Genomic DNA, 15,961 nt, shown 5'->3' on the forward strand with positions numbered 1-15,961 from the left:
GCCATCCGCCCACCCCGGCTCCTAAGTCTGGTGCTGGTCCAGACTGCCCCTGGAGCCAGAGCCCCCACAGCTCGCGGGCCTGACGGGAAAGGATGCTCAGGCACCAGCGCTGCCGTTTCCATCACTTTTTAGGGGGCACAAACCATGTTCCTCACAACAACCCTGTGAGAGGTAGGTAGGAAGGTAGGCAGGGTGGAACCATCCCTGCCTGGGACAAGAGGAGGCTGGCTCGGAGGCGGATGTGGCCCAGCGTCCCCCAGTTCTTCAGTTTGGGCCGCCACTGTGGGCCATTCTGGCCCATCCGCCCCGGGAAGAGCTCTCTGTAGCACAGTCCCAGGCACAGCTGCCACCCCTCACCCTGACCACTGGGCTCATATGACATCCAGGGCAAGAGGCCCAGCCCGTGGCCACCCCGGCTCCTCCCTCCCCAAACCCCAACAGAGGGAAGGGCTCGAGGCAGGGATCTTCTTCAGGCCTTGAGAGGTGGGGTTTCTTTGGGGCCCCTCCAGAAGCGGGCATCAGCCTTGGCCAGCCCAGTGAGAACCTCCTCCAGCATGAGCCCGTCCTCGGGGAAGCGTTCGGAGAAGGAGCGGATGAGGCCAGCGGCCGAGGCCTCGTACTCTAGAAGCTGCACCTGGGAACCTGGGGAGCCAGGGAAGAAAGGAGATTTCCCTCGGCTGAACCTGTGTCCCTGCTTCCCGCCATCCCAAAGGCCACCCGAGGCCTCGTCAGGCCTCAGGAGCATGACTGCCATGACTGTGGGCCCCTTTCTCCTCACAATTGAGGCCAGAGATCTGAGAACCAGGAAGATCTGGGTTCAAATTCTGACTCAGATATTAACTAGCTCTCACATCAGCTGGTGCTCTGGGTCTCTAGGCCAGGGATGATGTGGACCTGCCCTGGGAGAGAAGCTTAAGGAAGGGGACGGTCAGTCCAGAAAAGGGAAGCCTTGGGGTGACCTGAAGTCAGTTAGTGGAGGAGGAGGGGGTCAGTCTGGTTCTGCTCGGGCCCCAGAGAGCAGAACCAAGAGGCAAGATCGGTTTTAAGAAAAGCTTCCCAACATTTAGAGCTGGGGGGAAGTTGGCTGGCTCTGCCTTCCCTGGAGGCCTTTCAGCAGTGGCTGTGGAGGAAGGAGATCCCCGGGCTTCTTGGCCCCACTCCTAGCTAAATTCAGCAGAGCCCAGCACCCAGAAATGCTTCATCCAGGGATCTCTGCCTTGGGGATGGGGTTTCTTTGGCTTCCCTTCAGGAGGGTTGGGATGGAATCAGCTTGGGCCAGCCCAGGGAGAACCTCCTCTGTCCAAAGGGGAAACCAGCTTCCCGGCAAACACTGGGCGACTACAGGGGACTGGACATGCCCCTTCCCTGGCTCTTGCCTGCTCCCAACCCTCTTGGCTCTGCTTCCCAAGAAGTTTTGCTTCAACCTATCCCCTAGCAGTCCACCAAGGCCTCAGGCTCCAACGCTTAAGATCCTGGAGCTGGCTCTGAACTCTGGAGAGGGCAGCTGCATTGGGGAAGAGGTCGTGGGAGAAGAAGGGGCCTGGGGAGGGGGCAGAGGCTGCTACCTTCCAGGCAGGTATTGGGCTGTACGATAAGCTTGCGAGCCTCCTTCCGCAGCAGTACCGTCTCCCTGAGGGCAAGGAAGTTCTCAGGAGCAGCATCGGTGACTGCAGAGTAGCCCTGGTACAGAGCCCGCCCGGCGGCCACATCTCCTGTGGACTTTAGCACCTGGGAAAGGAGGCGAAGGTTACCGGGGATCACTTGGCCCCCACTTTACAAATCAAGGAAGCACATTTCTATATCTGGGGCCTTTTTGACATTCCTGTCCCTCAGTCAACAAGCACGTAAGGGTGGACCTATGCTGGGGACTGGGCGAAGGGCTGGGCATACAAGACGGCATTGTCTACACCACTACAGGTGTAGACATGAAGGGCGCCAGGAGCCTTGGGGGAAGGCCTTGGCAGTCAGACCAACCTGAAAGGCCTTACCTAACCATAGTGTTTGAGCCAATTGGTAAACTAGGATTGAGAGGCAGAGGGGAAGAGGGAGTGTGTCCCCCTGGGCAAAAGTGTGGAAAGGAGAGATGCGACGGTGGCAGAAGGCTGGATAGGCTCTTCTGGGTAGCCAAGAGCAGGAGCTGGGGAAGTGAGTGCATCCCGTCTTTTCTGGATCTATTTTCCAGGTCACTTGTTTTTCCAGGGAGACACCTCACATTCTCTATTTTTTTATTCTGTTGACTTCATTGGATTGTTTCTCGATGTCTTATGGAGACATTCACTTCCGTCTGAGCTTTGTACTTCCTTTTCCATTTGGCCAATTCTACTTTTTAGACTTCTTTTCCTCAGTGAACTTTGGTGCCTCCTTTTCGGTGCATTTTTGGATCTCGGGTGTGAGGGCAGTAAAGGCAGAGCAGACCGTCCAACTGCAGTGGGCCCAGGGTCAGGCCAAGCAGGACAGCCTAGATATCCTCCATCTGTCTAACCACAGAAGTCCTGCCTTCTCTCCTAGGCTGGGGGACTCCAGTCTGAGGGTTAAGAGGGGGACGGACGCAGAGAGAACAGGCACCTCCTTTGCTTACCTGGAGCCGTCGCAGGAACTGCTCCAGGGCGGGCTTGCCCACTGAGCGGATCTTGTGTCGATCCAGGCGCACCCGGGCATCTGGGCGCCCATCAGAGCCGGTGGTGGGGACAACTGTGACCAGGCCTTCCCCAGCTTCTAGCAGGACCCTCAGGATCACAAAGCGAGCCTGCATGTGTGCCTGCAAAAACCAGATCACATTCAGGATTCTCCTCCCTAACCTCCTCCGTGTCAGCCTGGGCCACGAAGGCCAGGGGGGTACACAGGAGGCCGCAGAAGGGCACGGAGTGAGGGCAGCCAAGGGCAGGAAGCGACCTTGTGCATCCCCCCAGCTGCCTCCCCCAACCCTATTCCTGGGGCCTGGCCCAGCCCAATGCCACCACACACACCCATGCCTGACCCCCAGACAGACACCCTGGCTTCACAGCTGCTTGCCCACCCTACCTGTCTCCAGCTGGCTGTCTCAGGGGTGTAGAACTCCAGGCCCAGCAGCCCTGCACGCACCATGTTCAGCCAGTTCACATATACCACGTCCTCGGCCTCAGGCCCACCCAGTCCAAAGATCCTGGCGGGGAGGGGGGGTGATGGAGGAGTCAGAGGTTCCCAGGCCTCAGCCTTGCCTCTGACCACCCACGGGCCCTGCAGGTTCCGACCAGGCCCAGGCTCTCCTCCTGCCCCAGCCCCCATCTGCCCTTACTCCAGGACTTGGGGGTGGAGGCAGAGATAGAGCCCCACGCTCTCTGCCCGGCACTCCTCGTAACTAGATGCGATGGTGCTGAACTTGCTGTCCCAGGTCTCTCCGCTCCGGTACCAGCTACTGATCTGGAGGGGGGCAAGGGATAGGTGGCTGTTCCCGGGGCCCTGGACATGCTGCTCCCTCTCCCTGATTGTCCTGTCAGGGGTTTCCCAGGATTCCTGAACATCCTCTCCCCATGGGGCTTAGGGTCACCCCTCCCAAGATTCCCAAGGGCCAGCTCCTACCTGCTCCCCTGTCTCTGGGTTGATCACAGTATTTTGGTCAAAGTTGAATGTTCCCTTGTCATCCTGTAGGAAGAACCAGTGAATAAAAGGGGGGATCCCCAAGCAAGGGACATCCTGGTCCCAGACGGAGGCCTGTAGGACAGGCCCTGGCCAAGGGGCCCCCCCACTCCCTTTTTCCTGGATGAGTTCTGTGAATGGCTGCTGATTTCCTACCACACTTACCCCAGCCTCAAAGCAAATGAAAACCCTCAGGCAGAACCAGTGGGCCCAAAGACCGCAGCCTCCATCCCTCTACTGCCAGCTTCCATGCCTCTTGGCACGCTGGGCCACATCTCCCACTACTCCCCCCTCCCCCAGGGAGGCACAAGGGAGCCAGGGGGACGGAGAGCCACAGTCACAGTGGCCGACCTTCCCAGGAACCCCAGGCACCACCTATCTCAGGGACTGCATTTTTTGGTGGATTTACGGGGCAGGAAATCAGTGCAAACAAGGAGGGGAGATGGACCCCTACCTGTACCTTATGTGGTATCCTTGATCACCCCTCCCCCCCAGTGCCCAAGAATTGTGGGCTACCGCCTAAGGCCTGGGTCCTCACCTGTACAAAGAGCTTCCCACTGCCGTGACCCAGCAGCTCATGCAGCCCCACCTGGACTTCAAAGGATGGTCCTTTCCAGCGGATGTAGAGGTCCTGCAAGGAGAAGGGTCAGGGTTTCCTGTTCACCCCATCCTCTCAGCCCTAGCCACCCCCGGCCCTGCCCCCCTACCTTGTCCTCCTCCTCCAGGAAGGTGAGCTTCTCCCGCTGGGTGGCGTAGGCCACGGCCAGCACGTTGCCCAGAGACACGTTCTTAAAGCCGTCCTTCTGCCGCACGTCATCATCTACAGGTGGGGGGAAGGAGGGAGAAGGGGAAGACAAAGCAGACACCGTGACAAGGGCCCGGGAACAACTCCCACAGCCCAGAATTCCCTGACCTCAAAGGGCTCATATCGTCATGGCAGCCAGGGGGCTGGGACGAGGGGCAAAGGTGAAAGGTCATGGGGCAACATTACTTTAAGCAAGGGGGCAAAACCCCGAGGCAGAATTACAGACTTGTGGCTTGAAGCCCCCCTCCCCCCACTTTACAGGAAGCTGAGGATCAGACTCAAGGCTTACCTAGGGTCCTGCGGGCATCATGGGGCTCCTGAACGCCAGCCCCCCTCACCCTACCCATCTCTCTCGGGGCAGAGGTCCCATGGAGTAGCCCCAGGCACCATCCCATGGCACTGCTCACAGTTGGGGATGTTGATGCCAGCAGGGATCCCGGAGCCAGCAAAGGTGAGGACATCGAGGGAAGTGAAGTCGGGGGTGAGGAACTTGTCCTTCTCGAAGGCGGGGGGCCAGGGCAGCTCCTTTAGCAGCTGCTCCGCACTCTCTACCAGGCGCTCGAACTTGGCACTCATTGACTTGTTGACCACGGCTACGAACCCTGGAGGACGGCCGTGGAAGGGTGGGCTGGAGGGGGCCCCACTTGACACCCTCCTTCACTTCCCTCACTAGGCCCCAGACTGCCCCCCCAAATGCTCTAGGGCCCTGTCAACTAGCTTTGCTCCCTGAGACAGAGAAAGGGGGCTACAAGGGGGACAACAGAAAGGGGGTTTGAATGCCAGCTCTGCCATCTCTGCCCTGGGGAAATCATGGTCTCTCTTGGGGCCATGGGTTCCCCCACTGTAAAATGAGAGATTAGCTGATCTCTACGGCCCAAGGAGAACCCCAGAGGGCTCCCCCTGAGAGTTTCCGGGTCCAGAGTCATTCCCTAGCTGCCTCCCCGTTAGATGGGAAGCTCCCCGAGGGCAGAGGCCAGGTTTTAGTCACTCTGTATGTCCAGGGCTTGATCACCACTTGGTGCCTAAACTGGGGCCTTGGCAGTAAAAACACACTGGGGCAGGAGATGGGGTGCTGCATAGCACAGCTGAGCCCAACCTCCAGGGTCCAGGAGGTCCCTTTTGGTCCCCCCCCATCTGGTACCCAGAGACCAGCCTGGTAGATGCCCCCACAAGATACCTTCAAACTCTCCTCGGGAGCCAAAGGGGTCTCGGTAACTCTCGATGAAGCCGATGTAGCTGGGGAGAGAAGGGCGGTGATGGGGCTGTGGGGCGGGTAGGACAGAGGCCAGAACCTGGGGACCCTCCCCCTCTCACCTCTCCACGATGGGGCCCTTGTCCTGAATCCAGAATTGGGAGCCCTTCTTGTGGGCATCGATGGAGCCCTGCGTGAAGCTCTCCACATACTGGCCCAGCATCTGCTCCTGGAAGCTATTTGCTGCGTAGGCCTGAAGGGAAGGACCGTGGGGAGGGGTGCTGTGGCCCACTGGCCTGTCTGCCCCCCGGAGGGACCATGGGGAGGGGTGCTGTGGCCAACTGGCCTGTCTGCCCCCCGGAGGCTCCGTGGGGAGGGGTGCTGTGGCCCACTGGCCTGTCTGCCCCCCGGAGGCTCCGTGGGGAGGGGTGCTGTGGCCGACTGGCCTGTCTGCCCCCCGGAGGGACCATGGGGAGGGGTGCTGTGGCCGACTGGCCTGTCTGCCCCCCGGAGGCTCCGTGGGGAGGGGTGCTGTGGCCGACTGGCCTGTCTGCCCCCCGGAGGCTCCGTGGGGAGGGGTGCTGTGGCCGACTGGCCTGTCTGCCCCCCGGAGGCATCGTGGGGAGGGGTGCTGTGGCCGACTGGCCTGTCTGCCCCCCGGAGGCTCCGTGGGGAGGGGTGCTGTGGCCCACTGGCCTGTCTGCCCCCCGGAGGCATCGTGGGGAGGGGTGCTGTGGCCGACTGGCCTGTCTGCCCCCCGGAGGCTCCGTGGGGAGGGGGTGCTGCCCCCCGGAAGGGGCCCAGGCTCTGCCCTTCTCCTCCCAGCCCCCCGCCCCTCTCAGCCTGGTGGGAGGGACGCCGACACCTTGGCTTTCTCCAGGTGCTCCACCACCTTCCGCAGCAGCGGGGAGTAGTCCCCCCGGGACACCTGGAACCGGCAGCCCTCGAATTCATAGTTCTTCAGCTTGGGCGTCATGTCAGAGTCTGGGGCAGGCTCTGTGGAGGACAGGAGTGAAGCCCCTGCTGTGTGCGGCCCAGCACCCCGGCCCGGCGTTACATCCACGAACGCTCCGGACAGACGACAGGCCCGGCGTGGGGGGGCGTACCCAGGTACGTTCAGCGCCCCATCGTGGGGGGACACACTAGTGTGAGGGGGCCAAGGAGGGCCTCTTCGTGGAGTGGGGGAACCAGGACGAGGACTGCTTGAGCTGAGGCCTGTGGAAAACCAGGGCCTCCCATGGGGGCTGCCAAGAGGGGGCACGCGGAGGGGCAGCCAGCAAAGGGCGGTGAGAGCCGCAGCGTCACGTGTGAGCAACGCCAGCGGGCCAGGAGGCAGTAAGTGGGGGAATCCGACGGAGAAAAGCCGGGAAGGCGGAGGAGTCCCCTCCCGGCTGGGCCCCACTTTGGAACCCAAACCAGCCTCTTGGCGGTGATCCCGGGGCCTGCCTGCACTTCGGGGTCCAGAAGAACCAGACGAACCTCTACTCCACGGGCTGCCTTCCCAGAGTCCCTCCCCACGCGACACCCCGGAGGCTCCGGACTCACCTTCTCGGAGGATGGAGGCCAGCCGCACCTCGAAGCACAGCTTCCCATCCGTGTCTGTGCCTTTGAACAGCCTCGTGTTGTAGGCGCTGAGACTCTGGAAGAGAGGAGTGGGCTGGGCACCCGGGCAGAGGAAGAGCCCCCCCCCCGCCCGGGCACCTCGTCCCCTGGGCCTCCTACCTGGGAATCCAAGAAGTTCTGGGCCAGCTTGGCATCTTCCAGGGTGCAGTTCTCAGAGAAATATGTGGTGGTGCCCTGGGGGGAGCAGGGAGCAGGGAGAGGCTACCATCAACAGCAAGGCTCTACCCAAGCCACCAGGCCCAGCCCGTGGACAGCTGCCATGGAGAGGCTGCTGGGGGCATACAAGGGGGCCCCAAGAAGGAAATGCACGAGCCTCCAAGCAGGACTGACCCCCTGGGGCATCGGCACCTTGGCCGAGTCCTGAAGGAAGCTGGGCAGGGAGGAAGGGGACGGGCCAGGCAAAGGCATGGAGGCTGGAGATGGAACCCAGAAGGCTTTAATAAGATACTGGAGGAGGAGGGCAAGTGATCTTCCTCCAGGATGGGTCTGACCATGTCCTCCCTCCATTCCAAAAGCTCCAGGGGCTCCCTCTTGCCTCTAGGGTCCAATCCAAATTTCGGAAGGTGGTTGGGAGGCTTAAGACGAGCCTCTAAAGCCCCGAAATGTCTGTGCCACGATGACCAAGTCCCAGGGAGCCGGGCAACTTTGCCTGGGCCCTGGGCAGATACTCCTCGCCCTGAGAACCTCAGAGGAGGACTTGCCTAGGAGAGTGGGGGACGGACCCCAGGGAAGCCTGAGCTCTGCCACCAAACCCTCCAGCCTGGAGCCAGCCACTTTGCTCTCACTCTTGGGAGGACATGCCAGGAGGCACGAGTCAAGTGAGATGAAAGAAGGGAAAGATGGCGGGGGAGGGAGGAAGGGGGAGAGGAGGGGAGAGAGAAAGGAGGGAGAGACAGAGAAGAGAGAGAGAGACAGAAGAGAGAAAGAGAGAAGAGAGAGGGAGAGAGAGAGAAGGAGAGAGAGAGAGAGAGAAGAGAGAAAGAGAGAAGAGAGAGGGAGAGAGAGAGAAGGAGAGAGAGAGAGAAGAGAGAAAGAGAGAAGAGAGAGGGAGAGAGAAAGGAGGGAAGCAGGGAAGAAGAGAAAGGAGGGAGAGACAGAGAAGAGAGAGAGAGAGAAGGAGAGAGAGAAAGGAGGGAAGCAGGGAAGAGAAAGGAGGGAGAGACAGAGAAGAGAGAAGAGAGAGAGAGACAGAAGAGAGAAAGAGAGAAGAGAGAGGGAGAGAGAGAGAAGGAGAGAGAGAGAGAAGAGAGAAAGAGAGAAGAGAGAGGGAGAGAGAGAGAAGGAGAGAGAGAGAGAGAGAGAGAGAGAGAGAGAGAGAGAGAGAGAGAGAGAGAGAGAGAGAGAAAGGAGGGAAGCAGGGAAGAAGAGAAAGGAGGGAGAGACAGAGAAGAGAGAGAGAAGGAGAGAGAGAAAGGAGGGAAGCAGGGAAGAGAAAGGAGGGAGAGACAGAGAAGAGAGAAGAGAGAGACAGAAGAGAGAAAGAGAGAAGAGAGAGGGAGAGAGAGAGAAGGAGAGAGAGAGAGAGAAGAGAAAAAGAGAGAAGAGAGAGGGAGAGAGAGAGAAGGAGAGAGAGAGAGAGAGAGAGAGAGAGAGAGAGAGAGAGAGAGAGAGAGAGAGAGAGAGAGAGAGAGAAAGGAGGGAAGCAGGGAAGAAGAGAAAGGAGGGAGAGACAGAGAAGAGAGAGAGAGAAGGAGAGAGAGAAAGGAGGGAAGCAGGGAAGAAGAGAAAGGAGGGAGAGACAGAAGAGAGGAGAGAAAGAGAGAGGGAGAGAGGGGGGGGGGACAAAGGAATAGGTGGGGGCCTCAGGAGAGCATGGCCTGCCTTGGCCAGGGGCAGAAATGCTGTTCAGGGAGCTCAGGGGGGATGGTGGAGGAGGCAGGCCGGGTGCCAGATCCTGGTGGTGTCACTAGGCAAAGGCAAAGCAGGAAGTACACTCTGGAATGGGGAACAGGTGTGCCCAGGCCAAAGAACAATGCTAAGTCCAGTTTGGCAGGATTATAAAAAGAGGGAGTGATGGGCAAATACCCACGTAAGGCTCTTTCTGGGCTGCCTCTGTCCTTCATGCTGTCAGCATTGTGGTCAAACTTATCTTGCTGCTTCTCCCAGGAAACCCTCTATCTCCCACCTCTGTGCCTTTGTCCTGTGCTTGGGAAGCTCTTTCACCTCTATCACCCAGACTCCCTATTTCCCTTCAAAGCTCAGCTCCAATAGCCCTTCCTATGTAAGAGCCTTCTTGACCCCCCCAAGCTGTGGAGTACTACAGACAGATGGAGAAACTGGGCCTTGCCCACACTCACCTCTAAAGTCAGAAGCAGGACTGGAACACAGATCTTCCTCCTTCCAAGTCCACTCCAATGACTATCTCCCTCCTCCCTAAGCTTGCCTTCTCGAACACAGCTCTCTAATTCCTGCCTTGCTCGATTCCCTCTGTCCTCAGGTCCTTCTCATTGCCCTCCCTGCAGAGCCTCATCCTTCCCCCAGGCCTGCTTACTCCCGCCCCATATCCCCCAACTATGGAAGCTTCCAGAGGAAGGAAACTTTCCAGCCGGAAAGGAAGGAGAGACCCGACATTGGTGCCTGCAGCTGGGCTTCTCGTCCCTCCCGTCATTCTCTCGTGGGGTGGGGGAGAGAACTTGGGGCCCGTGGAGGACAGGAGGCCTACATTTGGGCTCCCCAAACTCCTGGGGACGGGAAAATCCCTCATGACTGGCACCTTGGTTTTCACTCAGCTCTCACGGAGACTCAGCATTTCCTTCAGTTATAAATGGAAGCAATAACATGGAATCCTAAGAAGGGCCCAGGCTCCACCTGGCAGCCCAAAAGGCCCCCAAGGCCACAACCAAGCCCCTGCCCTGCCTGGATCTGGCCCAAGCCTCTCTTTTGACAGAAAAGGAAACTGAGGCAGACTTAACTCAGACTCCATGGCCTGCTTCTCTGGTGTACACACACAGATCCAGGTCCTCACCTCATTTCCTAGGCCCAGGTGGCGCTGCTGGGGCTCCAGAGAAAACATGAGGTCCCCACAAACCTGCCAGAGCTCCCCAACCTCTTCTGGGTGCTCTTGGGCAGCCTGGCTCCCCAACACTAACCGTTCCAGCTTCTCCTGCAGGAAAGGAAGGGAGGTTTCAGGGTTAGGCCTGGAAGAGTCACACGTTACTTCCCAAACTTCACCCCAATTAATGAGGGCTCTCCCTCCAGAAGTCAGAATCCCTCAGTCTGCCCCTCCTTTGACCCCCGGGGTGACACTAGGACCCCAAACAGTTCCCACCAATGTCTCTGTCCCCCTCCATGGCCTGGCTCACCTTTGGCAAATTGGGAATAAACTTGGTGTCTCCGAAAGACTTGTAGTTGCCCATGTTGGCATAGATGCCAGCAGCATAGACCAGGAAAGCCTTTTAGGGGCAGAGAAGCAAGTCAGAGAAGAAGGCCAGGCCGGTGCCGGGGCCCCTTCTCAGGAGGAGAGCAGGGAGCAAGTTGGTGCCGTGGGACTGACCTGATATTCCTCCTCTGTGAGACCCTCTTTCAGGGCACACTCTTTGAGCTGCTCAGGGTCCTGGGCACGGAAGAGGCGGCTGAGGAGAGCATAGATGTGGGGGGCCTCTGGAGAAGTCTGAAGCAACACAACCAGCCCCCCATACCAGGCGGCCCGGGACAAATGGTGTGCGTAGAGCCGCTCAGTGGGTGACAGCAGCCCAAAGGCCTCTCGGCAGTCAAGGCTGGCCACGCCGATATCGTTGGGGAGGATGTACTGGGGGTCTGCCATTGTGTCTGCCAAATGAGGAAGAGCCGGAAATTCATTCAGGAAAATGAGCATTCCTTAAGTGTCTGCTAGAGGTGAAGACCCGGAAAAAAGGAGCCCCCCCTTTAAACCTTTACTGCGTATCGGTTCCAAGGCAGAAGAGTGCTAAGGGCTAGGCAATGGGGGTTAAGTGACTTGCCCAGGGTCACACAGCTAGGAAGGGTCTGAGGCCAGACTGAAACCCAGAACTTCCCATCTCTGGGCCTGGCTCTCCATCCACTGAGCTACCCAGCTGCCCCCACCCCCAGCCCAGCCCAGACTCTTGAGAAAATACTATATGCTCACAAATAAGTCATGATAAAATACACAGATGTGATGGGGAGTAAAGCAAGGAAGGCTTCCTGTAGGAGATGCCTCTTAAGCTGAGCCTTGAAGGGAATGAGATCCTGAGAGCCAGAGGTGAGGAGTGAGGTGTTGCAAGCATGATGCAGGAAAGTTACAAGAACACAAATTTGGCTGAATGTGAGAAAAAACTGCCCAAGAATCAGGCAGATGCTAGATGGTCACTTGTCAGGAACGCTGTGCGACCTTGGCCAAGTCACTGACCCTCTGCCTGCCTCGGTTTCCTCCTCAGTAAAAATGGATAATAAAAACTGCTTTTAGCCTGCTGTGCTCCATTGCTGTGGGGACTCCTTCTGGCTTTGGGATGGTCTCTGCCTGCCGGCCGGCCAGCCCCTTCCCCACCTTTGTCCATCTCTCCCGGGCCCTGGCCTTGGCCACTTTATTCTCCAGCCTCTTGGATGGACCTCGCACTCCTATCCTGGCTTCCCTTTGGCTTTGGGGGTGGAGGAGTGAGCAGAGCTCGTTCTCATCAGTGAAATGGGGGGAGCAGCCCCGCCCCCACAGCTGGGGGTCCTTCGCTCCCGACCGTGTAAGTGCAGGAGGGGGGGCAAAGGCCGGCCTGCCCTGAGTCAGCAGCCCCGAGTAGGCCGCTTGGCCCAGGCCGGGAGGCCCGCCCCGCCCCCCCGCAGCCCCGCCCCCTCCGTTTCTGGCCGGCCAAGTTACTAGCTCCATCCCACGTGGCCGGCTCAGGCATGCAGTTGGCGCTTACTACAAGCTGGCCGATCCGATTCCTGCACTCTTCCCCGAAGACCTCGGGCTCCTCCCTCCCCATGGCCTCGGGTGTACAATAACTCCGGGGTAGGGGTGGGGCTGGGGCCAAGTCCCAGCACCGCCCCGGGGCCTCAGTTTCTCCGCCAGGGCTCTGTCGGCCCCAAGGCGGTTGCATTTTGGGCACCTGCTGGCAGGCGGGGCGTTTCCCAGCTCCGAATTCGGCCGGGGCCCTTCCAGCGCTTGAAGATCCTGGCTGGGGTGGAGAGGAAGCCCCTCTCCCACGCCGCGCACCCCCGCCAAGGCCCCTCTCCGCGCCCCGTCCGCGGCCCCCCGCCGGGTTGCCCTCACCTGCACCCGCAGCTTCTGGCCCTCACTCCCTCAATCACTTCCTGCTTCCGGCTGCCCATTCATTGGGGCCACGCGGTGCCCACTCCCTACGCCCAATCAGCGCCCGCCTTCGACGTAACCGGCACTGCCAGAGGCCAATGATAGCGTGAGTCTTCTCCCCGGCCCCACCCTCCTCCTTCCTCTCCACCTCCTCCACCACGTGCTGCCAAAGCAGCTGCGGATTGGTTCTCACTGCCGGCTGCAGGATCTCCTAGCACTTTACACCCCAGGGAGAGATGGGGAGCAGGAGGGTGTGCTGTGCCCAGGTGGGATGCAAATCCCGACTCTAATCCCTTGGCAGAGTGACCTCTGCTCGGCATCGGGGGCCCAGTTTACTCATCTGTGAAAGGGCCCTCAACCTTTCCTTGGGCCATGGACCTCTTGGAAAGCTGGTGTCCCTAGGGGGAGAGAGGAAACCGAGTGAGGGTGGCACCCTTGTGCAGAGAGCTGGGGCCTGCAGTCAGGGGGACCTGAGTGCAAATCCAGTCCCGGAACTTATTGGCTGTGTGACCTTGGGCAAGTCCCTTAACCCTGTTGACCTCAAATTTCTCCTCCAGCAAATGAGCTAGAGAAGGAATTGGCAAAGCTCTGCAGTATCTGTGCCAGGAAAACCACAAACGGGGTCACAGTCATTCTCCCTTAATTACAGTGTGTGTAATAAATATAATTAATGGTGTGTATGTGTGCACACCTATTCAAGTTTTCTCTGAGGATCCTTCTAGTTCCTCTGTCCATCTTTGCTGCCTCCCCTTTCATAGATTGGAAAACTGAGGCCCAGAGAGGCCTGGAAGCAGCCAGGGCCTTCCCTCTCCCTGGAGGGCTGAGCTGATGCTCAGTTGGGCTAGATCATCCTTTTGGGTCTACCAGGCCCTTAAAAGGCCTGTCTGGGGAAAAGGGAGGAAGCTCTGTGGGTCCTGACTCTTCCTGACCCTGTTTGGCTGAGATCCTGGAGGGGTTCGCCATTTCCTCCTCTGGTTCATTTTACAGAAGAGGAAACTGAGGCAAACAGGGTGAAGTGACTTGCCTAGGGTCATATAACTGTCTGAGGCTGGATTTGAACTCAGGTCCTCCTAACTCCAGGGGGAGCACTCTAATCACATCTAGCTGCCCAATTCATCATGGGACCCTGTGTAAATATCCTCAGTGCCCATCTGGGCGGCTGCACACTTAATCCCTGTTTACTGACCGGCTGGAAGGGCCCTTCAGGATCTGGTCCGCATCCTTCACATACAGATGAGGAAACTGAGGCTCAACCATGGGCCGTTGCTTCCCAAGTTCTGGGGTTCTTGATGGCTAAGCCTGAGGTGATCTAGCAGGCAGTGCCCAGCTGCAAATCTGCATCTTCTTTAGCCAGGGTCCGGAGCGAATTAATTCATGTTAATTAACATTCTCTTCCCTGGGCTAATTAGTGGTCATGAACAGTCCTCCGGGGGCTTCAGTTTCCTCCCTTGTTAAATGGACAGGAAGCTTCTCGCCTCACCCAGTTGTGCTGGCTGGGTGGTGGTCAAGGCAGCAGCTGGCGGGGAATAGATGCGCATCAGGAAGCCTTGGGTGGGTCTCTGCCCTCTGAGGTCCTCCCCTGCCAGCCTAGAGTCTGACTGCAGCCATGGATCCGCCATGGCATGATCTGACCACCAGGGGGCAGCACAGGGCAGCCTGGACACAGAGGGAGAATCCTCCCGGGGGCTCTCTCTGTCCTGGAGTGACTGTTGGGCCTCTGGCGGGAACGAAGCGGAGAAGTCCAGGGAGCCCAGAGTGTGTAGTGGCTTCTGGGGTTATCTCGCCCCTATTTCACAGAAGCAGCAACCGAGGCCCACAGTGGAAAGGAAGCCTCTTCCCTGCCAGGGCCACACAGAGAGGAAGTGATCCATGCAGGACTGGAATCCGGATCTCTGACGCCAAGTCCCAGGGCCACGGCTAGAAATGAGTCCACGGCGCCACGTTCTACTTCCCAGGTGGAGCCCTTTGATTTAAACTTGCCCCCCCCAAAACCACTCAGAAGGGAAGGGGGGGGGCGTCGGCATCCTCTGAGCCGCCCCCGCCCCAGCTCCAGGCACTCAGTTGGTCGCCAAACACTTAGGAAGCACCCACTGTGCGCCAGGCTATAAAGAAAAGCGACAGCCCGTCCCTGCCTTTGCGAGCTCCCCGTTTGGGGGGGAGAAATAAAGTCACAACCAGGAGCAATGAGAGCCCACCGCAGAGGGAAGGGGCCTGAGGAAGGCTCCCTGCAGAAGGTCGGGTGTTGGGGGGACCTGAAGGAAGTCAGGGAGGCCAGCAGGCAGAGGGGGGGAGGGGGAGCATTCCAGGTGGGGGCCATTAAGGCATTACACAGGAGGTGCCTAATGCATGTTTGCTGAATGCAGGAATGGGGGCCAGCACCCCTCCCCGGCCAGGAGCTCCTGGCCCTGAGCCATATGGGCAGATGGTGGAGCTGGGAGGCGGCCGTGGCCTCTCCTGGCCTCTCCTTTGCCTTGGCCTTCTCTTCCCAAGGGAAGCCACCTGTTCTTTGTTCGTGGAACTCACACCCCGCTTCATGAATGGCATCTTTCTTGGGGTAACGGCTAACGCTCCTTACTTGAGCTGCAGCTTGGCTCTGTTCCGTTCCTCCAGCCTCAGGGTTGGACCAGAAGCCCCTGGGGCCCTCGGTGGCTCTCCTTCCCTCACCAGCCTGGACAGCTCGTGCCCACAACCTCCCTGAAGATGGCCTTCAGAATGGTCTCCTGAAGCCTTGGACACACCAGTGGGGCTCTTGTCATTACTGTGACTCCTGTGTGTCTCCGAGGACAGCCCCCGCCTTCCTTCTCTATGCCGCCGTGACCAAGGCTCACCACCTCGGACACCCACCATCGCCCTCTCCATTGCCTTTGGGGGATTCCCAGCTCTCAGCCCCAGAGATGTGCCATTTGTTCCTCCAGATTTTGTTGCTGAGCCATCGCATGAGTCAGGTCTGGCTCTTCATGACTCCATGCAGGGCTTTCCTGGCAGAGGCACTGGGGCGGTTTGCCATTCCCTTCTCCGGTACATTTTATAGATGAGGAAACGGAGGTAGATGGGGTGAAGTGACTTGCCCAGGGTCACGCCGCTTTAAGTGTCTGAGATCAGACTTGAACACAGGAAATCGAGTCTTCCTGACTCTAGGCTAATGCTGGTGTTAAAGGGACCGGCCTTCCTTCCAGGTCATTAAAGAAATCTTTCAGGATTCCAAAGGCCACCTAGTCTGCTCTCTTGCTCCTACTGCGTTCTGGATCCCAAATTCCCTTCGGATGTCTAGTTATGACATGGAGGTGACCCTGGGTTGCCAATGAAATACAAGCATGACTTAGCCTTACCGTCTGGCTTGGAATCCATACTGTGTATTGGCTCCAAGACAGAAGAGCTGTAAGGGCTGGGCAAGGAGGGCTGAACAGATAAGAAGTATCTGAAGACAGATTTGAACCCAGGACTCCCGTCTCTAGGTCTGGCTCTCCATCCACTGAGCCACCTAGCG

The 15,961-nt window shown here is 58.8% G+C and overlaps 1 protein-coding gene across 2 annotated transcripts; it reads right to left on the minus strand.

The window, feature by feature from the left end:
- Nucleotides 1–110: 110 nt before the first annotated feature.
- DPP3 (dipeptidyl peptidase 3) lies at nt 111–12,513 on the minus strand. 2 transcript variants are annotated; one of them, XM_007502667.3, is made up of 18 exons: nt 12,436–12,513; nt 10,729–11,003; nt 10,538–10,627; nt 10,201–10,338; nt 7,335–7,409; nt 7,158–7,251; nt 6,478–6,608; nt 5,735–5,865; nt 5,598–5,656; nt 4,828–5,022; nt 4,323–4,435; nt 4,154–4,246; nt 3,559–3,621; nt 3,275–3,399; nt 3,022–3,142; nt 2,579–2,758; nt 1,566–1,728; nt 111–642 (listed from the first exon to the last, which is right to left on the minus strand). In XM_007502667.3, the coding sequence occupies exons 2-18, from the start codon at nt 10,996–10,998 to the stop codon at nt 470–472; spliced, it is 2,214 nt and encodes a 737-aa protein (XP_007502729.2). In that variant the 5' UTR covers nt 10,999–11,003; nt 12,436–12,513; the 3' UTR covers nt 111–469. The 2 variants fall into 2 exon arrangements, with proteins under 2 accessions (XP_007502729.2, XP_003341953.2); XM_003341905.4 differs by lacking the exon at nt 12,436–12,513 and adding an exon at nt 12,272–12,428.
- Between the last annotated feature and the right edge of the window lie 3,448 nt (nt 12,514–15,961).

Source organism: Monodelphis domestica, chromosome 6 (genome assembly GCF_027887165.1).
Source record: "Monodelphis domestica isolate mMonDom1 chromosome 6, mMonDom1.pri, whole genome shotgun sequence".
In the NCBI taxonomy this organism is placed as follows: Eukaryota; Metazoa; Chordata; class Mammalia; order Didelphimorphia; family Didelphidae; genus Monodelphis; species Monodelphis domestica.